The 25569-nt window shown below is 46.1% G+C and overlaps 2 protein-coding genes and 1 long non-coding RNA gene across 21 annotated transcripts in view; 2 read left to right on the top strand and 1 right to left on the bottom strand.

The window, feature by feature from the left end:
• Positions 1–7271, bottom strand: part of TTLL4 (tubulin tyrosine ligase like 4) — a 29369-nt gene extending 22098 nt beyond the window's left edge. For 3 of the 15 annotated variants that reach the window (XM_083737771.1, XM_083737761.1, XM_083737767.1), the window contains exon 1: positions 2492–2739. The gene's annotated coding sequence lies outside the window, so the exon portion shown is untranslated. Of the gene's footprint in view, positions 1–534; positions 630–698; positions 863–2491; positions 2740–5756; positions 5931–7028 lie in introns of those variants that run through there. The other 12 variants (XM_083737759.1, XM_083737758.1, XR_014563917.1 and 9 more) reach the window with 8 other exon arrangements.
• Positions 907–4728, top strand: LOC310836295. Its single transcript, XR_014559998.1, has 2 exons — positions 907–966; positions 4614–4728. It is a non-coding gene; the product is annotated as an uncharacterized lncRNA (long non-coding RNA).
• ZFAND2B (zinc finger AN1-type containing 2B) lies at positions 7144–20115 on the top strand. 5 transcript variants are annotated; one of them, XM_083717108.1, is made up of 10 exons: positions 7144–7273; positions 7865–7970; positions 11463–11557; positions 13266–13397; positions 14366–14517; positions 14823–14927; positions 15696–15771; positions 17215–17291; positions 17875–17962; positions 18778–20115. In XM_083717108.1, the coding sequence occupies exons 2-10, from the start codon at positions 7916–7918 to the stop codon at positions 18814–18816; spliced, it is 819 nt and encodes a 272-aa protein (XP_083573234.1). In that variant the 5' UTR covers positions 7144–7273; positions 7865–7915; the 3' UTR covers positions 18817–20115. The 5 variants fall into 5 exon arrangements, with proteins under 5 accessions (XP_083573234.1, XP_083573236.1, XP_083573237.1 ...); XM_083717110.1 differs by having other exon boundaries at positions 7241–7342; XM_083717111.1 differs by having other exon boundaries at positions 7266–7342; positions 7862–7970.
• The last annotated feature ends 5454 nt before the right edge of the window (positions 20116–25569 follow it).

The following is a 25569-nucleotide window of genomic DNA, read 5'->3' as shown; positions in this document are numbered from 1 at the left end:
ACATGCCTGCTGACTCATCAAGGCAGTGCCAAAAGAATTCAGTCTAGGTTTCAATCAAACAGTCCCTTGTGCAAAGAGCCAGGAGAGGCAGCAGGAGGCACAAGCAAAGCACAGTCCAATCCTGGCTCTAAAATAACATTCACCTATTTTATCCAGCAACCTGACTTGCAGGGGATTAGCAATGAGGCTTCCCTCAACATGCTGAATATGCCCCTTTCACCTTTTGTGCTAGGATGCTTATCAGGCAATCTTGTTAAACAGATGCTAGTGGATTTGAAGGCAGGGAGAGGAAGAAAAATGTCACAGCATACATATGAAAGAAACTAAAATGCCTACAACACCTATTGAGCCAGAAAGGTGTATTCACACCCATTTCCTTGTAAAATGGCTGGTATTTAATGCATTAGACGACAAAATAAGTGGATCTAATATACCCTCAAACAGAAGGGAACTTGCTCACCTATAAAGACATGCCACCCTAGAGTAGACTGCTCACGTGATAAGCCCTTTAGGTTATTTGGGGACAGTGCTGACCTTGTACAACCAGTAGCAGCTCACAGAATTGGCAGTAGTGTGGAACTCCAGTGTACTAGGATGCAGACGTGGTGTTGCATGGTCCTCTAGACAGCCTGAAAAGGATTTATACCAGACATCTCGTCTCTAACTTGATTAAAAAACATTCTTTTGGCTGGACATACTTTGGGCTCTTAGCAGTTGACTTCTCTCACAAAAATATTGTTGTCCCTGAAGTTTCACTTCACCGTTATTATGTTCTGTTCCTACCACCAGTACAGAGCCAACGGACAGCACTAACCTTTGTTCTGACAACAAGCTTCTATGCTATCTCAAAGCAAACTGCCTCTCTGCCAAAAGAACTGTCAACATCCATAACATTCTAGAACAGGACTTTGTCTACCATTCAGGCTACATGCTGAAGTGTGACGCACAACTCCTGCCCTCTTTCAGGTGAGCTGTCACATCAAAAGCACCACCCTGCAGGGCCATCCTAGAACCTCCCCCCCCTTCCTATCCTAAAATCGTAAAGTTTATCAAAGGTTAGTGTACTTGAGAACCAAGAGGTGGGAAGTGATACTGTTACTCATTGCAAAAGGACCTTGTGTCCAATACACATCCATCCTCCCTCCCATGAATTGCTGATACAGCTCTGGTGGTGTGTTGCAGTTCAGAAGGCAGCACTTGATACACTGCATGTACGGTATTGGATTACAAAGTCGACACCCAACAACAATCTCCAATCTGTAGTGACATCTAAGCCCTACACACAGATTAGGGGAAAAACAAAGACTACACTGAGTTACTAGCACTTGGCAAGATAGAATTTCATTTTGTAAACGTGTTGCTTGATATCCACCAGATACTGTTCCTCAGGCAAGTTCTGAAGGCTGATTAATCCTCAAGGTATTTTGAGAGACCAAAAACAGAAAAAGCAGAGAAATGAGATTATACAATTTCAAACACAGAAAATTCTTCAGGGCCCATCTATCCCCTCTCCAGAACCATTCCTATATAGATCTTCCATAGGAGGCTCATCTAACCTACTTAAAAATTCAATCAAAATAGATCCATGAAGGACAGGCCCTATGGTGAAGGGAAATGGTCCACTTCAAGTGATAATTTTTGATGCGACATTAAAAGGCAAGCAACTGTCTTAAGAGCAGGATACCTGAAATATCGTCTTACCTCTCTTATGTGCCCAAATGATCACTGCACTCTGCAAGGGAGGGCCTCCTACAAATACCATCTTATCAGGTGGTCTTTAGTGCAGTGACACTTACCCTTAGGAATTCCCTCCCCTTGAATATCAGACAGGAGCTGCCTCTGTTGTCTTTTGGATGCCCACTCAAGACCGTCCTCTTTCATCCAACCTTTTGAATTGAGATAATTTGCTGTCTGAATCCATATTGGAATTATTTTTATTGTTTTATTACTTGTTGTTTGCCATCCTAAGCTCCTTTGGGAAGAAGAGTGGGATATTAACTAACTAATTAACTAACTAATTTAAACCACCTTGAAAAGGGGCATCAGGACAAAAAGCACACCCTAAAAAAATACACAGAACACGCTTTTATACATACTATGCATGTTCAACAGGGCTTGCTCCTAGGTAAGTGTGTTGTTTCAAACTTTGAATCAAACGCCATACCACCTCCTCCTTCCTCTCTCATCACCTAATCAGTTTGCATTCTGCATAAATAATTTTGGAACATCAAAAGCATAGAATCCTATCAAGATATCTGAGCATCTCCCTGTCTTCAATATTATTATGGGTCAAGAGCAATATACCAGGATGCTCTCAACAGCACTTTCTTCCACACATCTCATAACTGGGCTTTTAAAAGAGATTAGCTATAGTGCTGATGCAAATATGACCCACTGCCAAACAACAGCTACAGTATGCCGCAGAACGATTATGTGAAATTGTATGCCATGCATACCATGGCAACCCCGGAAAGTTTCACTTGTTACTTACAAACAGGATTTGAACAACAGCTGCTAAATTTGGCACAGAACCACCTTTCTTCTTTTCTTGAAAGCACAGTTCTTGCCTCAGTCTCGCACATGGGTGGCACACCACTCCGTTGATCATAATAGAGGTACTCGAATCAAGTGAATCAAGTCCAGCTTGATTTACAAGAGAAATAAAACTTCAATTCCCATTTATTATTCACAGGAAAGAGCTCTCCAAGGAGTACTCTCACCATAGTAGTTCTCAGAACTGCCTACTGGTCCGAAAGCTCTTCTAAGAAGAGTTGCACAATTAGCAGCTGCTGGCTCTTCAAAATCTAAATATGATTAGTAATAGAGCTACCAGCATCCTCCCCCCGCCCCCGGTGTTCAAAAACAGCATACGGATGCATTAATTCCTTCTATTGCCTCCATCCAATGAACTACCACTACAAATGCTACTCCAAAGCATAGCTGTCAAGTGTGACTTATTTGAAGGGACAGTCCCTTATTCCAGCGCCATGTCCCGCTGCTGTCCCTTATTGATAGGTGTCCCTTAAATGTCATCCTTTAAATTTCAAAGGAAGCAGCTCCTCTCCCTCCCTCCCTGCCGGCCAGGGAGGAGGGAGGCTCCAACTGTGTTGCTTGGCTGTGTTGCTCACCCAATAAGATGTCTAAGAACGACTGGGGGGGTGGAGCTTGCATGCCTTGTGTGTGGCTAGTTAATGCAAGCTGAGGGGTTTTTTGAATGCTGGACGCCATTTTGTTGCATGTGCTGCTGCAAACTTTGCAGTGCAAAGCCAGGCCAGGGAGCCATATTAAGTTGAGGCTGCATAGGCCTTGTGGTGCATGTGATTCAGATTCTATTCAATTGAACCTCTGGTTACAAAGTTGGTTGGACAGTGTTCTTGAAGCTACCAGCATGAGTTTGACCAGACTGCAGGAGGACAGGAAGACTGGAGTGCCTGGAACAGGTGAGGCTGCAGGTCCCTTATTTTGGCTGCTGGTCCCTTATTTTCAAGGCTGCTGGTCCCTTATTTTCAAATCTGTAAGTTGACAGCTATGCTCCAAAGGTTCCCTCTTCTGTTATGACTGTACTAAGGATTTGTAGGAGTGGTGTGCTTTTCACTCTAGTTTTAAAGCAATGGCAAAAGCTCACTATCAGGCCAAAAAGAACATTAAAAGCCTGTAATGGGATTTTGCTTGGAATTGCTTGTTTGAGTCCTGACCAATGAAATGGAGGAGAGCAGGAGGAAATATATTTGAGAATGTCATTTATGAGTGGGTTATGCTACTAATAGGAAGATGGGAGAAACTGTTAAGGTGGAAATGCTAGATGCAGAAGCAGTGAATATGAGCAAGTTTTCCTAAAACATAGCAAGAAAACCAGGGGTTTCCATTTGTTGCAATGGCTTCCAACAACAAGCTAATAAAATATATGGAAAGCTGCTTCACAGTAATATTGAAAAGTATGTATCTGAAATTATTAGCATGTCCCAACTTGCCTAGTCATCTATAATTTAATAAGAGTGCACAACGTAACTGTACAAGGCAGGGTACTGGGTAACAGACAAATGAATTTTGAAGATGGATTGCATTTTCCATCACCCCAGCTGACAGTAAAAGAACACTCACCTGTCTGGGCATTTTTATAACAAATACAAACCTATATCTGTATGTCATTAAGAACAAGTAGCTATCTGGTCCTGAGTTGCCTTGCCACCTTTCCCATTTCATCTCCCTATGATCATATCGCCCCTGTAACTCTCTCCTGAGTTGCTTGTCTTTTCCAGCATCAGCCCCACACTAGTAGTGCATACTTCCAACTATTTACCCTGTCAAATGCTACTTAAAACACCATTAAGGTTTCTTGCCCAAACCCCTGGGAGAAGGATACTGAAGTCTCTAAAGCAGATCATGAATTCACTTATAGTTAAGTTCTTATGTTGCTTTGAAACACTTTGCATACCGTATCTTAATGAAATGTCTCACAGACATCTTGTAAAATAGGACAGCATTATTTTCCCGATATTGCAGATATGGGGAGACCAAGAAATCACAGCTTGCCTAAGGCCACTTGATTATTTCATCACAGAAGTTGCCTTAGCCCCTCTCTTTACCTTTCTAACTCATGCTCTTTCTTCTAGCCATGAAATTCGTAAGACCCAAACGCAACTTCCACCTTTCAGTATGTCAAGGCACTTCCCCCTTTTTGAGTCTTTCCTCAGGATCCACCTCTGCAATAAAGTATTTCAACAAGTATCTCCTAGTCTCCTCTTGGTACATGTCCCTACCCAAGTGTCCTTCATGGAATGTAGACTGTAAAATCTTGAACAGCGACTATCCTTTGCCTATTCTGCTTAGCACTAAGTACACTGCTGGTGTAATGTTAAAAATGTTAAAAAATAGTTAAATGTTAAAAAATAGTAACAGTGGTAGCGCTACACTTACTGCACAAGAGAAGTATGCAAACTAAATCCCAAAGCAGACAAGTCAGGCAGACCGATCAATGAACCAGAAATAGGCACACATATTTTCTTAACCAGAAGCATTGCTAAACTCAAGAATACTGAATACCGAATGCTGGGAACAATAAATGAGGGCTTTTGCCTTCATGTCATGCTGCCGGATTTCTCAGAGGTAAATGGTTAGACTCTGTGGGAAAGAGGATGCTGAACTAGATGGACCATGTTGGCTTGATCCAGCAAGCTGTTTAACAGTGGAATGGTTTCCCTTGGGAGGTGGTGGACTCTCCTTCCTTGGAGGTTTTTAAGCAGAGGTTGGGTGGCTATCTGTCATGGATGCTTTAGCTGAGATTCCTGCATTGCAGGCATGACCCCTCAAGCTCCCTTCCACAATTCTACAATTCTATGATTCTGTTATTCGTGCTAAAAAAAGGTGATAAAAATACTATGGCTTGTATTCAACAGTAATGCCTTTCCATTTGTGAAAGAGTTTTTGATCCAGCCTCTGCTAATGGAAAGGTGGAACAGCACAGAAGGTGATGCAGGGGCTACTAGGGGAAATCAATGAAAATAGTCTCTATCTTCCATTAGCAGAGGCCTCTGCTGACTCACATATCCTTCTGAGAATGGAAAGACTCACTTATGTTCATAGAGGGGCACCATTAGATATATCCCCATAGGTTTTGGAAGTCGGCACTGACTACTGTACAGAAAAAAATAAGGTTTAGTACTTAAAACTGAAATAAAATGTGTAAGAAACAAACATCCTGGATGAGGTGGAGAAGCATTGTTATAGCTTTGGAAAATGACTTTCACACAACCCACCTGGAAAAATCCTTGTACAAAAACAGCAATCAGAGCAGAGCTGTGTAACTGTTGACTTGCAAGAAACTGAATCCTGAACACATCACAGACAATGACTGGGACAGTCCAAGACAACAGAAAATGCAGAGGAAGGGAACCTTGGTTTTTAGAATTACATTTTACTAAATGACACACTAGGGATATATGACAAAATAAAGCAATATGTCAGTCAATACAATAAAATGGAATGTCTTCAAGTTGTACTACCCACAACTGTTAGGAGTTACCTGACTAGGAAGCAAAGGTGCATATTATTTCAGCTGTTTTGCACAGATGACATTATTCAGGAAAGAGAGTGCAGCACATGTCAGGAATCACCACTATTTCAAACTCTGAGATTGGGCCATTAATATACTGAACTACATCTGTTTCAAAACCCTAAATGTTGCAGCTAGCATAAGCAAATGGAATCAAGGTCACACCATTAGCAATTGTCTAAAGGGGGTGTGTGTGTGTGTGTGTGATGTAATGACCTAACAGACCAAGGGATGACTATGACAAAACCGGTCGTGCTTTGAGAGAATTTATTAACAGACAAGCGGTAGCATAAAAATAAACAACTGATTATATCAAACTAGCAGTCAAAAAGCTGACAAGATGGAGACACTGGTAAAATGCTTGCCAACATGTAACATGTGAACTGGCCCACCCACGAATAGAACTAGTTCACCAGCAGAGCGAGTCTACCATTGGGCTGTGAACTCCAAACACGGGTCTGATGTTTCGAGATAAAACCTGCACAGGAATTGAAGACCAGTCATTGAACGCTTCACCACGAAAAAACCCCCAAGGCCAGGCGTTCACATGACCACGTTTTTTCTGTCTTGAGCCTGATGAAGGGCTGCGCCCAGATCTGCCCCCATGAATTCCTCTCAACCCCCCATTCCGTAAACCTATAAGTAGTAAGAAAGAAATATAACTTTCCCCAACCCGCCGTCGGGGATGTGGGGAGGAAGACTGGCGGCCCCCACGTGTCGACGTTGCCTGGGGCCAAAAAGAAAAGGCGCTAGAGGGCGCGAGCCTTTCGAGTGAGCTCAGTCGACGGAGCGCGTGTCGTCTCGCGCCTCGTGTGAGCGCCTGAGAACAAGAGCCCGGCACGTAACTCTCGCTCTAGGGCAGGACCGGGGACGCCTGGGCGCGGAGTCCAACACCCTCGTGAAGGGAGACGGGAAGGGAGGGGCAGGCGAGCGGTAACCCGGTGCTGGTGGCCACAGGGCCCCATTCCCCACTTACCGGCTCCGAGGCGGGCGGTGGCTTGGCCCCCTCTAGCCCAACCCGAACCTCCGTCACCATAGAGACACTTCCGGCTAAGGCGGGACCAGAATGCCGCGTGCGGCGGCTCCAAGTTCACCCCGCCCCACTCCCCTCACTCAAGCGTATGAGGGACGCTGACGGAACTGCCCGGCATAAGGAAAAAGCGGGAACTACGCAACGCGTGACTTCAGCTACCATCATACACCGCGCCATTCCACTTCTAGGCGAGTAGAAGGCGGCTTCGGCTCCAGGAAGCGCGTCCAGCGTTCTACTACATTTCCCAACATTCCGCAGTTCTAAGGCAAACGGGGCTCCTTCCCGGGGGCGGGGGGCGGGGGGCGGGGCGGGGCTAGTGACAAGGAATGTCTGATTGAATTTCTCGAATGTCCCTAGCATGGCCATATGGGCCTTGCAAAATGACGTCACCGAGCCTAGGAGCGGAAGTGGGTGGGGTGGGAAGAGCCAAGGTTTCCTTGTTTGCAGCAGAGAAGGCGGAGTCTACCTGCTGTTTTTGGTACTGATCTGTCCCCCTCCCTGCTTTCTCCTGTTTTCTTCATGGGTTATTTTTCCTCCTTCCTGCTATGTGGCTTATCTTTAGCCGACAATACTGTTCTCCCTTCTCTTTCCACACCGTTTGGGTGCTATGCCCCCCGCCCCTTCGTTAGCTGCTGAAGCACCTATGGGTGCTGCAGCTCCTCTTCCTCTTTCTTCTCACTCTGCCCCCGTGGGTGCTGCGGCATCTCCTCTCTCCTTTGGTGAAAACTCCCTCCTGTGCTCTGATCCCGCAGTTTCTAACCCTGTTTTTCCCCCAGCAGGTAGGATTATTGCCCCTTATCCCTCGCTGACTCCAGCCCCGTTGCAGCGCCATGGAGTTTCCAGATTTAGGTGCCCACTGCTCAGAACCGTCTTGCAAGCGCCTTGGTGAGAATCTGTCTTTAGCTGCATGCCTCACATGGACTCCCTTCCTGGTTTCTATCTCCTTGGGGAACTAAACTGAGGTCAAGGGACTGGGATTGGGAAGGATTATAGTTTGGCAGAAGTTCTCATGTTCAGTCCCTCGACTCTGGGCTGGGAAAGGCTCCTGTCAGATCGTGGAGAGTCTTTGGAAGTTTGTGCAGACAGTTCTGAGCTAAGTGGACAAAGGTAAAAGCGGGTAGCGTGGGGTGAGGAGGGACAAAATACCGTGCCAAGGTAGGCAGTAAACAACAGCCACTAAAACAGGGTGACAAGCAAAACTCTGTTTGCAGCTGTGACACAGATACAGTCATCAGAATTCTTCCATTCTACCCCCCAATACAAAGAGCAGTGTGGTGTTTCATAACAGGTTGTACTACTGAGTGTGGGAGCCTGGATTTTCTGTGTCTGTTTACGAGTGTGTGTTCTGGGGCTGAATATCAAAATTCTTGACTTGCCCTTCAGCCAAGGGATGTGCTTTGAAGCTAAGCACACTATCCAAAAATTTTCCACTGAAATGAACCTTGAGCATGTTGTGGAGCTGTAGTTCATGAAAGTGTTAGCAGGCAGATTTGTGCTGATTTTTTCAAGGGCTTCTGTTTTCTCAACAATTCATATCTTGTTTTGGTAAGTACTGATGACTTCTAGGAACTAGCTAGAAAATTTCGGAAATAGTTTCTGTCATCATGCACAAGTTATGCTGGTAGTATGTTGCAGCTTGGATAGCATGTCGTGATGGCTCCAGCATATTCTTTTACGTGTGGAGCACAGCATGTTAAAAGGGCTTGCCTCCATTTAGGTGGTATGTTAGTGTTGGTAAAAAGCGAACAGGTGAGTAGGTGCATCTCTATGGAGACGCACCCATGGTATTTTCCAAATTATAAATGATCTTGGTGTCCCAAGTTGCTTCAGTGCTTAAAGTAATGACATAAATTTCATTCCCAGAAGAAATTGAGCAAGTGCTAATGATCATAGCACACTGCACAGTCTTTGTTTTTGTTTCCATTAGCTCTACCTTTAAGGGAAAGGCCATAGCTCAGTGGTAGAGCAGCTGCTTTATTATTGATCAAGGTGGCAGAGAGAGTGATGGCAGAGCAGAAGTGGAGTTCCTAGAGGATGCAGACGATCAGGATCCATCTCAGGTTGGAATCAGGCACAGTTTTGGGACTGAATAAGCCTTGGTTACTTGGATAGATGATCCGTATTAAGAGCAGGACAAGTGGAATGCGCCTTTGCTTCTGCCTCCCAGTTTGTGGCTTTTGAAGCCATTGATCAGTGTCCTCCTGGAACAGCATGGTGGGATGAGTGTTGGGGGCACTTTTTACATTGGCTCCATTCCTGCGTACAGGGCTATGTCCAGTGAATAGCACTGAGAGATTGCATCTTTGTCCCATGGTCCTTTTGTTATGCTGTGCCACAGGGCATGGTTCTGCTGCTGTTTGGAGCAGTTCTGTTTCTCCGTAACATCTGAGTCACAAGAGGCTGTGTTTTTTCTGGAACATTGTCTGGATGCAGTTGTGGAATGGATGAAGGCAAATAAACTGAGCTTAAACCCTGGGAAGATGGAGGTACTGTGGATAGATGGTTCCTGTGTCTGAGAGATGAGTCATTTGCCAGTTACTCTCCCTCTGAAACAACAGGTTTGTGGGTGCTCCTGGATCCATCTTTGACACTTGAGTTTCAGACTGCCTCAGTGGCTAGGCGTACATTTTACCAGCTATGGCAGGTGCATCAACAATAGCCATTCTTGGATAGGGATAGCCTGGCTGTGGTAATTCATGCACTGGTAACCTCAATTCTTGATTACTACCTGTGGGGCTACCCTTGTGCTTGGTTTAGAAGCTCAAGCTGCTGCAGACTGCTATGGGTGGGCTATTGATGGAGGCAGGAACATAACCCTGGTGCTTAAAAATGTGTACTAGCTTGTTACATGTTACTGGGTCAGGTGCACAGTTCTTGTATTAATTTGCAAGACCCTTAGCTACTTGGGTCTAGGATATCTTAAGGATTAGCTGGTCCCCTACATCCCTGTCTGTCACTGAAATCTTTCAGGGAGTCTCTGTTGGTTGTCTTCCATGGTTCAGATGAATGTCTCGTAACTACTAGAAGCTGTGCGTTCCTTATAGTGAATCCAAGCTTATGGAACTTTCTCCCAACTGAGATTTGATAGACACTCTTCTTGCTGAACTTCAGGCATATGACAAACTTGCTTTTTTAAAAAAATATTTTTTATTAATTTTCCAAATTATTACAAATCAAACCAAATTACTTTAATACAATTTCTTAAAATCTGGTTTCCTGCGTAATGCTAATGATTAAGCGGTATATACATTATTTAAATAAATATCCAGAAAGTTCCAGGTTTGATTCCTGGCATCTTCTGATATGGCTGCAAAAGATTACTTCTATCTGAACTCTTGGGAGAGTCGCTGCCCTTCAGTGAGCTAGGTTGACTCAGTATAAAGGCAGCTTCCTTTGCTACCTGTCTCCTATGAACACATCCCTTATGCCAAGAATGGAAAATTTATGGTCGCTCATATGTCACTACTTACACCACCCCTAACCATTGGCCACACTGACTGGGGATGGGATGGAGGTTGGAGACAAACAACATCTGGAGAGTCCCAGGTTTCCTCACTTTTACCTTAACCAGCCACTCTCTCCCATACAAGAAGACCAATCTGTCTAGCTTCAGGGAATCCCAGATAATAACATTAACACTGGTGCTTTTTAGCTAGAAAATACTAGTTGTGTTTACATGCTTCAGACAGAAAGGATTGTACCCCATCATGCTGATGCAAGAAACTGCTTATGGTCAGGGATTGGGATCCTTCTGGGGGTGTTAGGATGAAATTTACCTAGGATGAAATGTAAACTGCTCTCTTATGCAGATGGGCTTTGAAACAGGTCCCACTGTTTGTGCCAAGGAAGATTAGATATGGGGTTCATGCACCCCATTGTTTGTTGAAGTAGAAGCCTTCCTACTGTGCAGAACTTGGTGTGTGTATGTGTGAATGTTTGAGAACATTTTGCTGTTGTCCACAGTCTTTTATTGCACGCCAGGTTTTTCTCTACCAACTCAGCCACCTGTCATGCAGTCTGGCTCTGGCTCTGTTTCTCGATAAGACAAAAATAAATGCACTTTCTTCCTGTCCTATTTGTAGAAGCTTTTTCCTAGTTCTCTTTATTTAAAGAAACCTGGGGAGAATTGGATATTAGCTTGTTACTTGAGCCCAGCAGTCAGGGGCTGCAGAAGGGAGTAGCCTGGATCTTATTTTCCTAGTTGCATACCTATTTGAGTCTGTGTTAGTCATCAGTTACTATGGCATCGTCATTGTGCTCAGATCTTTTCTTACCTTTCCCCTATGCTCTTGGGAGATTGCATATCCAGTGTGTTCTTGGCTTAAAATAAAGGATACCTAGCAACTCTTCATTGTATTGTCCTTTCCTGCCCCTCAGATTTCCTCCCCCTGAAATGTGATGCTTGTGAGCAGCTGTTTTGCACTGACCACGTTGCCTACGCCCATCACAACTGCACTTCGGCTTACAAGAAGGTAAGTGAAACTTGGAGGGGACAGTCTGGTCGCTTGTGGCACTCTGACACATCAGGTGTAGATGCCCTCTCCACGTTCATGAGTCTACGCCAAAGGGTGGAATTTCTCCTGCTGTGGAGGAAGCTGTTTCTTTTCAAAATCTGGGAATTTTCTGGAAGTGCTTCTTATTGGGACTGACTGTTGGTTTGTTGTTGTTGTTACTTCAGTTATTCGTTCAAAGGCTCCCTGTGCAGCAAACACATCATTATATGATTATAATTAGAAACATTATGAAAGCTGTTTAGAAACAATCAACATTCTCCCAGCCAATGATTTCAGTGTTGCCAGAAATAGTAGCTTTCAGGATCAGATAGCTGAGTAAACAGGACAATTTAAAAATTCCTTCTGAAGGTTAGTAATGATAGAAACAAATACACCTCACCAGGGAGGGCATTCCACCAGTGGAGACCCACCACTGAGCAGGCCCTGTCGTGGGGCAATGCCAACCAAGTGGTTCCTAGTGGCTGTAATGGGATGTTACACTTTAATGGGACGATGTTCACTCTCTTTAATAGTGAACTTAGGTGGCTAGGTGGTGAGTGCCGACAGAAATTGAGCCAAAACAGGGACACTGATGGACAAAATAGATTATTTGGGGAACTCTGAAGATTTCAGAAGTGTGTGTGTGTGTGTGTGTGTGTGGCGGGTGGCGCTGTGGTCTAAACCACTGAGCCTCTTGGGCTTGCCGATCAGAAGGTCGGTGGTTCAAATCCCCATGATGGGGTGAGCTTCCATTGCTCTGTCCCAGCCTCTCTCAACCTAGCAGTTCAAAAGCATGCCAAAAAGTGTAAGTAGATAAATAGGTACTGCTGCAGCAGGAAGGCAAACAGCATAGTCATGCTGGCCCCATGATCTGGAAAGCTGTCTGTGGACAAACGCAGGCTCCCTCAGCCTGAGGCGAGATGGGTGCTGCACCCCATAGTCACCTTTGATTGAACTTAACCATCAATGGATCCTTTACTTTTACCTTAGCTCTATCTATCTATCTATCTATCTATCTATCTATTTCAGGGACGCGGGTGGCGCTGTGGGTAAAACCTCAGTGCCTAGGACTTGCCGATCGCATGGTCGGTGGTTCGAATCCCCGCGGCGGGGTGAGCTCCCGTCATTCGGTCCCAGCTCCTGCCCACCTAGCAGTTCGAAAGCACCCTTAAGTGCAAGTAGATAAATAGGTACCGCTGTATAGCGGGAAGGTAAACGGCGTTTCCGTGTGCTGCGCTGGTGCTGGCTCGCCAGAGCAGCTTCGTCACGCTGGCCACGTGACCCAGAAGTGTCTTCGGACAGCGCTGGCCCCCGGCCTCTTAAGTGAGATGGGCGCACAACCCTAGAGTCGGACACGACTGGCCCATACGGGCAGGGGTACCTTTACCTTTTTATCTATCTATCTATCCAACTCCCAATGGGCAAAAGAATCTCCCCAAACAGCCAGTGAAAACTGCACCTGCTCAGTAGATACAGAATTTTGAATGTCAGTTAGAAAATAAACATGGAGAGTGGGGGGTGGGGCGGATGGAGAACAGAATACTCTCCTTGGAAGGCATGGCCCTCTGGAACCACGAACAGGAGCAGACCTTAGGAGATGAGGAGACCCTGCAGCATCTAGTATGCTCTCATATTGAGTGGGCCAGGGGCCATTGTGTAACCTGCTCTCTGTCTGTTCTGTCCCCAGGATGTGCAGGTGCCCGTGTGCCCACTCTGCAGCATCCCGATCCCTGTCAAGCGGGGAGAGATGCCTGACATTGTGGTGGGAGCACACATTGACCAGGACTGCAAATCGGACCCAGCTCAGCGCAAGCGCAAGGTAAGAGGCTGCATCCATCCTCTCTGCTGCCTCTTGTGGGACATCTTGCTTTAAGTCCATCAGAATCAGATAGGTAGACATACAACAGTTGGATGCAACCTTAATTTTGTGTTTTTCTATGCATATAGAAATATTCTGTGCATATAGAAATATAATTTCCTTATAAAATAATATTAAAACATATACACACACAAAATCTGATATGCCCTGAAGTCTGGATTGTGTGTCCCAGCAGACTCTGGGTTCCACAAGCAGGTTTGGGGCCATTATTCAGTGGTAGAGTGTGTGTTTTCTTACAAAAAAGTACCTGTAATTTCCAGGTCAGGCTGGGAGAGACCCCTGTCCCAAACCCTGCAATCAGCTAGATGAACCAATCACCTTGATATAACACAGCTTGCTATGTTCCTATGCAGTGAGGTCCAGATGGTTAGGGGTCCTTTCAATGGCAGAGCTGTGAGCAACCCACAGCTTGGGATTTCTGTGGGTCTTTCTTTGGAGTGTATCTGAAGGGCTGGGATAACGGATGAGCTGTGCATCCAAATCGAGTAGCACTAGTGAGTTTAGTCTGGCTGGCTGCAGAGTTCAGACTGGCTACGAGCCAAATTGGGGCCAGCCAAGTTAGAAGAGCAAGCTTCAAAACAGGGGTGGGGGAAATGTGTGGCCCTCTAAATATTGTTGGACTGCAACTCTCATCAACCCCAGCCAACATGGCCATGGTCAGGAATGATGGGAGTTGTAGTCCAGCAGCATCTGGAGGCCCATTCTTGGGGATTACCTTAATTCGGATGTAACTTCTCATTGGTTAGAGGCTTGCAGTCTGGGCAGTCCAGGACCTCCATGCACACTGCCCAGGCTTGTGCCCCAGAGAGATCCCTTCGCAATGAGCAAAGGTCTCTTGTATGCATTTACAAAGCAGATGTGTCCTGGGTGCCAACTGTCCTGAATCACAACTGTGTCCATCTGCCTAGATCTTTACCAACAAGTGTCAGAGGCCTGGCTGCAAGCAACGAGAGATGATGAAGGTTCTGTGTGACCAGTGTCACGGCAACTTCTGCCTCAAGCACCGACACCCACTGGATCATGATTGCGCTGGCCCTGGGCATTCCCTCTCCAAGGCAGGGTAAAGGCGGGACAGAGGACTGGGCTGGGCAGAACGGCTGGCATGTGCCAGACACACGCATACAGCCATGCAGTAACGCTGGTGTGCATTCTTCAGGAGACAGTGCTTTCCTCCCCATCCTTGGTTGTTCCAGCACACGAGTCGGGGACCTGTGGCCCTCCAGATGTTGATGGGCAGCAGTTCACATTGTCCCTGAAAGGATAGTGCTGGAGTGGATTCTTGCTAGTCCCAGAAGAAGGGGGAAGGGCTTGCTGCAATGGCGAGAGAGGTGCTCCTGTTACCAAGAGTTGTGTTTCCCATTTCAGGAGTGCCGCGATTGCCAGAGCTCAAAAACCTGCCAAAGCACCTACAAGCACTACACCCAGCAGCGGAGCCACAAGAGCTGCTGCAGCTCTGCCAACCTCCAGCAGGTACAATAACTGCCCGAGTCTACATTGTCCCCTACCCTTTAAGTGAAATCGCGCAAATTGGAAACACCATTTTAAAAGCCTGCAAACACCTCAATCCGCCCCTGCCCCCTTTTGTGACATTTTTGCGATGTTTGGGGTCACTTTTGGGTTCGGCGCAATACGCTGTCACAGTCACGCACATGTGGGACACAACTATTGCTGCCTGTAATAGTTTTGATCCCTGACACTTCCCTACCACTTAAGGTTTGTCTCAAAAGGAAGTGGTTCAACCCAACCCATAGACATCTCATGGCCCTCCAAGCAATTTTTGTCCGCATGCGACAGCCCAGACCACCAATTTTGACAGTGAGAAAGGGGGATGGGGAATAAAATAGACGTAGTGCTCAGGTGGGTGAAGAGATTTAAACCCCTCTGCCTAATGAGGATGCAGATCACCCACCCACCAGTTAAGCCATCTGCCATCTTCATGAATAGGCTGGTGGGGCTGCGTGTGTGCCTGTATAGGTGTGCAAAAGTGTGGGGTGACCACACCCATGGCACCCACAGCCCCCAAGGGTTGACCAAGGGTCCTTGGACGAAAATAAGTTAGCCAGTTAACCATCGCTGTGTATGTGCGTGTTCCAAACCCAGATCCCAGTTTAGCCTTCTCTTCCTGCTCCTTAAGGCTTTAAATCTGACCCTGGTGGATCATCCCTGGGGATTTTCCCTCTCCATCTTACATTCCTCACAAGTAGTGACAGTTGACATCTCTTCTTTGTTTGCACACAGAGCCAGTGAGATGGCAAGAGCACCTCCTCCACCACAAAGCATATCTCCTCCAGTGGTTGCCCTGCAGAATGGATTGGTAAGTCCTGGCCAACAAACTGGGCATTTTCACCACTAAACACAGGCTGTTGCCTTTCCCATTGCACATATGCCACTCTCCAGGTAAATGGCTGCAAAGTGGATATATGTTGTTAGGATCACATACCAGAATATACTGTGAGAGAATATATAATATGAGAGAAAACAAATGGCTTGCAAAACTGCTTGCAGTCTTAAGCAGGAAAAATGGGAATAAGACAGAAATACAAAGTTGTGTGTTTCCTGGTTTAAGACAGTAACAGTTTTAAGACTGCAATCCTAAACCCACTGAGAATAATCCTCATTGAAATTGATGGTGCTTACTTCGTGTGTGTGTGTGTGTGTGTGTGTGTGTGTGTATGTATATATACAGCATTGTCAGTTACACAAATGGGTTTTTTCCCTGAATATAAACGTAGAAATATTAGAAGTCAAATAGGTTTAAAAGGACCCAAATGCAGGGTGGGGTGGAGCTGACAGGCAGAAACAGGGGAAATGCATTTTAAGAAGTTTTTGTTTGTAAAGAAACAACAAACTGTGAATATTTGCAGGAAAAATTGTTCTAGTGTTAAAAAGAAGCCAGAGAGAAAGGATGGTGGTAGTTGGGACAAGAAATCCTGGGTGTAACAAGGAGAAGAGTCGTGTATAAGTGTTCAGAATGGAATCCAGTGGGGAACCAAGGACAGATCAGGAGCAGAGGCAAATAAGTAAGAGCTTCAAAAGTGAGAACGAAAATCTTAAGCTGAATTACAAATGAAACCAAGAACTCAGGAAACGGAGAGAGAAATAATGTATTATCTTGTGGGTGCCTTCACTTGTAAGCCTTGTCTCAGCTTACAAGTGGACATATCTCTTTATGTCCTTCGTTTAATATGCATCTGGTCGCTGTGGTGGGACAGGGTGGGCTGGGTCCAGATTTGTCCACTGTGGCACTCTGCACCCAAGGCCAGAAGTGGGGGAAGTGATTTTCTGCAGTTCTTCCTTTCCCCTAGGCCTCGAGAAAGTCTGCTCCAGAGGGTTGGAAAGACAGTATTGGGGACTGCAGGGGAAAGGGGAAAGCTGGTAAAAATTCCTTTCCCCCCACCCAAACTCCCTCTAGTGAAAACCTCCACAGTGGGGTAGAAGAGCTGAAAGAAAATTCACACCTTGCAACCAACGCATCCCTTTGGTTTGATAGTACATGGGTAGATGAGTCTAAAAAGTCTGGGGCACAAATTTTCATGGCCCTCTAGGGGCTGTGGTGGCTCATTCACCAGAAGTAATGTTTTTAGTGTTCACTCTGGAAGTGTATACTCAATTCTGACCAAACTATGCCTCGTGGGTACAATATACATCAGGAGGCTTAGTTTGGTCTTGGCATATGCTTTGCCCTGTACCTATAAGCTGCAAGTTGCTGAGGCTGTTGCCTCCTCCACAGCAGGCTGAATCTGCTTTTGTATTTCAGAGTGAGGAGGAAGCGCTGCAGCGAGCCTTGGAGATGTCCCTAGCAGAGGCAGTGCCCACCCAACCACAACCCCGCAGGTACAGCACAGTTGCGCCAGCCCTGCAGAGATCAGCTGGCTTCAAGATCTTACTGGCGCCACTGTGCCAGGCTGCCTGCTTGGAATCTGCATATATGGGAGACTCTCTGGCAGAGAATGGGGGCGGGGAGGCTGTGTTAACATTCATGTGCCCAGAGGACTGTTGATATCAATTCCAGTCCTCTGAGTGTAAGGAGAACCTGCTAGATCAGGGCAATGGCCCATTGGGAAACTGTGGGAAACTGGCAAGCAGGACCCGAGCTTGAGAGCACTCTGTCCTTCTGTGGTTTCCAGTAAGTGGTATTGAGAAGCGTTAATGCCCTCAGCTGTGGAGGCAGAGCATAGACATCTGTGCTGCTTAGGCCCTCAAAGCATTAAATACAGATCTAAATGTGGTGAGATCACTATGTGCACACCAACATACTGACCTCTGCTTGGAGGTTTTTATTATTTCAATGGAATGAAAGTTCTTGTTAAAATAAATCACTCCCCTATCTCGGGAGGAAGGTGCCAGGAAGTTGCTGGGGGTACAGATTCTTAATTGTGCAGCATGCCTGACTCATCCAGTCCTGTGTCTCAAACAGCACCCAGGAAGAGGAAGACCTTGCACTGGCTCGGGCCCTGTCGGCCAGCGAGGAGGAATACCGGCGGCAGCAGCAGCAGCAGCAACAGGTGAGCAAGATGAGGCGATTCCCACAAAGTCGCTTCTGATCCTCCTCCTGCACATAGACTCTGCCAATCTACTTCCTTGTGAGTAAAAGAGGACAATCTCAGCAAGGAAGTTCAAAGCCAAACCAACCAACTAGAGCCCAAATCAGATCAGCTGCCTTTAGGATCTTTTCTTATCAGCTTTTATTGTATATGGAACTCTGGAGGCTGGATGCTCCTAGGTTTGGTAAATGCTTTTAGTTGCAGGGAGGAGTAGGTTAACTAACTACACTGAATCGTCCTGCCCAGCTTGGGGAGAAGCAGGTATCCCAAAGGGTCAGGCAGACTTGTGCACTGCAGATTTTTTCACATAGATTTAAATCTAACCCTTGGCCACCAGTCCTGTTTGCAAGTTGGGATTACAGAACAATGGCCCTTTCCCCAATATATTGTCGTCATCCGCTTGCTTTTATGCCACTTGCCCTCAAAACGGTGCCCAAAGTGGTTCACAAAATATCAAGTGAACAATTAAGTATAACCGTTTAATATATATATATTAGAAATAATATCATCAATAAGTATATCCATACAAGTTTGGTTTATTTGTATTGTTTTAGACAATGTGATTTCACAGCTTAAAACAAAACAGGAGCAAGAATAATGCCCACCACCATCATTTTATATATATCATAGAATGTAAAACAGTGTGCTTTGTGCATGCGGGGTGGTGTAAGATTCTTCTGGTAGAAAATGGCCAGTCCAGTCTTGTTGGGCAGGGAGGGAAGGATGTGCTGCCCTCTCTGGCTGTTCTTACCTTCAGCATATTTGTGTCCTCCTAGGCTCGAAGCACAAAGCCCTCCAACTGCTGTCTGTCCTGAGCACAATGAGACGCTATCAGCACGTGGATCGTGCCTGGTCACCATGGTTCTTCTGTCCCACCTGGGTTACCTCCTTCTGCTGCTCCCTCAGGACTACTAACAATGAACCAAAGGCTGAACTCCCTGCCTGGTCCTCATAGTCCTCTCTCTCTCTCTCTCTCTCTCTCTCTCTCTCTCTCTCTCATTGATACACAGCTGTTGTCACCTTGCACTGTGACCATCAGACACCTTCTGGGGTAGCTGGCAGTATTTCTCCCGCTGATGGAGCAAGTGGTAGCCCTGGGGTAGGGTTCCCAGTCTTTCCACCAGAGCCGTGGCTGGCGTAGGCCACAGCAGTGGAAAGGGGGAGTGGAGTGGGGTGGCCGGCAGCATTGGCATCAGTCGGGTTAAACCTCAAACTGTCAGCTGCGTAGGGGAAGGTCCTACAGCTGTGGGGAGTTTGAAAGAGAGGCCCCAACTCTCTTAGCCTGTGGCAGTCCCAAAGCTGGACAGTAGGTGGTGCTAAACGCTTTGTAGAGAGCTTTCTCCCCACCTTATTCTTGGTGCTGCTGGGCTTCCTCTTGCTACCTATCTGTTTAGGGGAAGCTGTGGGTGGGGAGATGTCTTTCTAAAGCTGCTCTTGCACAGTTTCTCTGTCAAATACTGCTGATGCGTCAGAAGCAACAGCAGGGACATTCAAATCATGGGAAGCACAATGCAACGCCCAAGTCCTCCAGGAAGAGGCAGGATTCGTGATAGTCACAGCGAGCAAAGGGCGAGATCTCTGGGGCCTGTTCCATGTAATCCCTTTCCCTGCTGAGAAGGCGTGTCAGGATTCTCCCCTTCTCTGTGTTTCCTGACTAAGGCTCTTTCTGCCAGCACCCTTCTCCGAACGTCTGCCAAAGATCAGCCTTGACCGACCGATCGTCCACCGGCTGCCCTGTAATGCTAGGGAAGGGAGATCTCTGCTTCCAGTAGACGGCCAGCTTCTCTTAGACTGCATGTTGGCAAAGCTGCCTGGTCCCAAGCTGCACCCATACCTCAGTGACCACATGGATGTCTTTCTTCTGTCTGATGCATGCTTTGATCAGGCACTGTCTTCTACCAGATGTATAAAAGAAAAGTCTGTTTTTTACAGCCTTGGGCTTCAGCTGTAAGCTGTGCAGCAATTATTAAAGTCCCTCCCTCTGCAGGGGCCACTGCATCATCCAGCAGTCTGTGCCTTTGCTATTATCACCTCCAGTGTTGTGGGAGGAAAGATGTGAAGGCAGGGCATTGTGGGAAAGCTGGTGGGAGCCAATAAACTCACAGATAGAACCAGTTTGTCCTTTGCTTTCATGTTCTTTGTTTTTCTGGAGAGCACACAATACGTTCAACCTTTCCAGATGGCTGTGGGTGGGTGGGAAGGCGTTTGGATTTCTCTTAAGAAGATGCTCAGCATTTGGGAGTGGGAATAGCACTTCTAGTATACTGTCCCCCTGTGCTGCTCAGGAGTAGCGGCAAAGCGTGTAGACTAGTCCATGGGGGATTAACTTCACGCCAGGCAATTTTTAAGTCATGATTTATGGTAACAACATTTTCTAGTTGTTTGTTTTTTAATCAAGTTTCCATTTTGAAATGCATACACTTCCAGAACAAGCATGCACATTATCCGGTTGCCAAAAGAAATAAAATTAATTGATTTGCAGTGAAAGAGAGCCTTTATGCAACCTAAAAGCCTAGTTCAAATCCTTTGGTCATGCAAACCAATATTATATGCTGAAAGACCAGACTTGCTCTCTTTTTCTTCTCTCTGTACGTATTCATGGATACTAAGGAAGATGTTTTGCCTAAAGGCTGATGCACGCTGATCTGAAAGTAAAATTTTAGAATTGAACAAAAGGGCATGGATAGGATCAGGCTGCAAGGGCCTTCTAAAATTTCATAAGCAAGGGCTCATAGTGGGCAAAATGAGGTTCATTCAGGACTTGGGCAATAGCTCCCAATGCTCTTTCACTGGTAGATTTGTATATGTTCATAACTTGAAACTGAACATATTGCATAGCTCAGATAGTTGGATAGCATGCAGTTGGAAAATGGCTCAGTGGATGATTAGGATGGCATCTCTTGGCTCCTCATGCCTTAGATAACCCTGGATCCAGTAGGAAGCCCACAATCATAAATGCAATATTTTATTTTTATATTTGTTTTCTACATAGATGTGCACCTGAAATATCAGGTGGCAGCTGTGTTTGGTTTTCTTTCTTGCATAGCTCTGTGGGTGTGATTAACCTAGTGAAACTCTTCAACAGAAGTTCTCAGCAACGGGACTCCCTTCCTGTGCCTCCAAAAATCGGCTCTGGAGATGGTCAGGAGAACCCCCAGAACAGTGGGGGAGGGGGGATCGTTCCATCTGACAAGCTGATACACTTGCACAGACAACATTCTTAATACAGTGGTGCCTCAGGTTACATACGCTTCAGGTTACATATGCTTCAGGTTACAGACTCCGCCAACCCAGAAATATTACCTCGGGTTAAGAACTTTGCTTCAGGATGAGAACAGAAATTGTGCAGCGGTGGCGCAGCGGCAGCAGGAGGCCCCATTAGCTAAAGTGGTGCTTCAGGTTGAATTGTGGAACAGTGTTGAACAGTGGAATTTGCTGCCAAGGAGTGTGGTGGAGTCTCCTTCTTTGGAGGTCTTTAAGCAGAGGCTTGACAACCATATGTCAGGAGTGCTCTGATGGTGTTTCCTGCTTGGCAGGGGGTTGGACCCGATGGCCCTTGTGGTCTCTTCCAACTCTATGATTCTATGAGGTTAAGAACAGTTTAATGTTAAGAACAGACCTCCAGAACAAATTAAGTTCTTAACCCAAGGTACCACTGTAGTGCAATGTTGGATTTGGCCCATTGCATTTGGTGCAACTTAGTTGTAAGCTTTGAACATTTTAGTTTTTTATTTTGAACTCAAGTTTTTTGTTTAAAGTTATTTTAGCCAATATATATAAAACATTGAATTTAAATAAAGCTTTTCAATATTTTTAATTGCCAGGAATGGGGAATGATTAAACAACAAGCTTTTTGATATTTTACAGCAACTATAACAGCGTATCAATGTTATCTGAGGATGGAGCAGGTGGGTGCAGGGATATGGTCCCAGCAGCTGTCATTTGCAGCATAGTTAGGGCATCTGCCTAGAGAACAGAAAATGACCTTGAGCTAAAACAAGCCTTCAGGACGTGGCAGGCACGAAGCTGAATCCAGCCCACCTGCCATCCAAGGCAAACCTTCACAGGACTGAAATCTGTATTTCCTGCCTTCCTGAGATGGGAGAAATGGAAGGCTGCAGAACACTTGGGAGGCAGCCATAGGCAGTTGATGGGCTGTGTTTGGCTGGCTGCATCATAAATGGTGCAGGTTTGGCTTAAAACGTTGAGAGGTGTCCGATTCATACACTATTGTCAGGTGCATCATCAGTGCTGTATATAAAGGAAGTGCATATTTGCAGTGGGGTGAATTTGGGCACTTGATGCAGCACTTTCTAATGCTGCCAGATTCACTTGCACCACTATTCATACATCGCATTATCTACAAAGCCCCCTCACTGTATGAAGTGGGGGACGACCCCTATGCATCCAAAAGCCTATTTGACTTCCCTTATAGCTTCACGCCACAGGTAGATAACCTGTAGCCCTCCATATGGTCCTTTTTCCTGAAGTTTTCCAAAATTTCACACATGCATTTCAACACAACATAAAACCATTTCCCCCCCAACTTCCTACCCACTTTTCCCTGGTGTTTCTGTTTCTCTCCCTCTGCTGCACTGTCTTCTGTCTCTTGAACCTTAATAAAACTACTATAATCTTTAATCCCTTCTGTTGCCCATGGTTCAAATCCTGCTCGCATGTTCATCCTATAATAATATTTAGCCCTCCATATGTTTTTGACTACAGATCCCATCATCCCTGACCATTGTCCACCCTGGCTCTGCCTGCTGGGATATCCAGCTCTCAGCACATTACTGCAGTACTTGTGAATGGAACATGCAGGAATTCTGTGACTGAATGCAGGGCCTCTCCTGGACTTACTGGACCGAGTCATAGGATGTTGGTGGCAACAGCAGCAGCAACCATTGTGAAAAATTGCTACTTGAACCAACAGGAAGGACAGAGATCTTCTCAATTGTAGGGACTTTCAAGTTGGTTGCAAAATTGTTCTAATTTCCTAGGCCAACAACTGTCCCAGATTACTTAAATAGAGGCAGGAGGTAATAAGCCTATAAACACACACAGGTTTCTCAACATCACAAGGTGAGAATTAAAGATCAAGGGAAGACAGGATCAACTCTGATTACTGTAAGACTGGACATTTCAAATCCAATGCTTAAGTTAATGAGCAATAATTTTATTTCTGTTGTACCAGAAACAACTGCTGCTAATCTTTATTTTAAATACTGAGACAAATAAATCACTTATCAGTGGTAATCTCTTGCTGTGAAAAGAAAGAAAGGGGGGGCACACTTCAACTCACTTTAGAGGCTAAGTGGTTTATTGCATTTGTGGTAGGAAAGTTCATTGCACTTTGCAATAGACCAATTAACTTCAGAGGCACTGCTGCACTTGTTCTTTTCTAAACAACAAAAAAATACTTTTTTATACTTGAAAAAAATCCAGCCCTGTTGCATCTTAATTGCCCTTGTGCTGTGATGTTCTGTCAAGCTGAAATGCTCTTGGTCTATTGATTTCTGGAGGTGACCTTCAATTTCTGAAAGTGAGGTTCTACTTTTGTTAATGCCCCCCTCAGCAGCCAGCAGTGCTGCAACAAAATGTTAATGTACTCCTCACAACAGAAATAAACATTTCTCCTCCTCTCTTGCACACTGCTCTTAATTCCATGCTTTACAATGGCTACATTTCTGGACGCCCTACACAAGAGAGTTTGGTAACTCCATTTTTTTTTTCACATTTTAAACTCACTTAAATCATAGCACTATCATGACTACAAGAATAAAACAGGTGTCGCTTCTGTTTCTCAAATGGTAAGCACATTCATGCATGAATAAGTAGCATTTTGTTGAAGAAAGGGATAATGTGTTTTTAAAAGAATAATAATGAGCCAAGCATCTGTAATCATGTGCATGCCCAGCCTGCAGTCTCTTATATTTCTGAATGAAGAACGAAAGGATCCTGTCTTTCTTTGGCAATCACTCATAGCTGAGTAAGATTGTCTTCCATAAACATGGTTTTAACAATGAGTCCGTAAGTGACTATGGAGGCCAATTCTGGATCCACACATCCTTCCACACTGGGGACAATAGTTCCCTGGCAGGAGTTCATCATGGTGTGGATTTGCCAAGCCTGCCTTCCTCTTAGCATGTTTCTCCCTTGCGTTCTGAGTTCGAGAGTATAACCAGCATGAGTCCTGTTGGGCTCCATCGTGCTCCTTTCCGTCCAAGATGCTGATGCCAGGCCTATTTGCTGCTCCCCTATCTGCCACTCTTGGGATGGTCATTTGTCCTCCCCCCCCCCCTCAAGCTTCAGGGCATTGGACTCTGGCCCCACAGCCGGCCCTATCTGCCACACTGATGTTCTTTGGGACACAGTGGGACTTACTTCCGAGTAAACACGCGTGGATTTGCACTCTATCAGGGTGTGGAACGGGTCAGAACGCGTCCAACGTGGGGGCTGCAACCGAGGGCAGGGTTCTATTGCTGCCATCGTAGGGCGTCCAGGTCGGCGCATGACGCTCTTAGGCAGCCGCAGCCGCAGCTCCCAATTAAGCCTGCAGATAACAAAAACACTAGTGCGCGCGCGCACTCTGGGGCAGCCGCCTTCTTCCCGCCCCGTCGGGCCACGGGCTGCAATAACAGCGAGAGAGGGACCGAGCAATGTACGGAACAGTTCAGCGTCGGGGGATGAAGTCGGGAGAGCTCTTTCGGCAACCCAAATAATTCGGTTTTCCACAGCACAGGGCGCGCCTCTGTCCAAGTCATGCTCACCTTCATTCATTCATGAAAGAGGCCGTTGTTGCCTTCAGAAGCGCCGTGTTCAATATATACCGGCTGTGAACGTGGATTATTTCAATTCAGGTTTAATATGAGGGAAGTTAGTAACACGGATCCCACCCGCGAGGTCTCGCCCCTCCGGGTGTGAGCTGGAGACAGGCTTCAAATGAAAGCTTATGCTCAAGAGTTCTGTGCCCCTGGGAACGATGTTTCCATTAATTGGAACGGGAAACAGAAAAGCCACACTAAGCCTTACCACTTCTACTCAGATATAAACCCTCGAAAATTCAACGGGCCAGGTGGGAATTGTTGCGTAAGATTCTACATCGACTCTCCTTTTTTTGTGTGTGGGAGGGAGAGGTCGACCTGGCTAACTCTCCTGGGTGTTTGTCCATGTCCTACCGATGGTTAATGATGGCAAACACACTCTCCATACGTTTGGAGGCCCTTTTCTTCATTGTTTCTGCACATTTTTCAGAGCTCGGGCAGTTTAGAAATTTGAAAAATAAGTACTTATGCCTTTCCTCCTTCCTCTTGACCCGCAGGTGCCCAACTTGGGGGGGGGGGGTGTCTAAATCTGTCCTGGTGGATTCTCGTCGTTCTCCGTGTGGAGAGCAGACAGTAGAGGAACGAGCCGCCCCGTCGGAAAGAAGCAGCAGGGGCAGCAGGGTGGGGCAATAGGAGCTGCCCAGGAAGCAGCAAAAGGGGACGCGGGGCTGGGAGGGACGCAGTCCTCGGCTCCCCCCACCCGCAGCCACCTCCGTCTCTCCTCCTCCTCCTGTCGGGGCAGGG

Source organism: Podarcis gaigeae, assembly GCF_964106915.1.
Source record: "Podarcis gaigeae genome assembly, chromosome: 1".
In the NCBI taxonomy this organism is placed as follows: Eukaryota; Metazoa; Chordata; class Lepidosauria; order Squamata; family Lacertidae; genus Podarcis; species Podarcis gaigeae.
The sequence above is the reverse complement of the archived record's forward strand: the minus strand, read 5'-3'. Positions and strand labels throughout refer to the sequence as shown.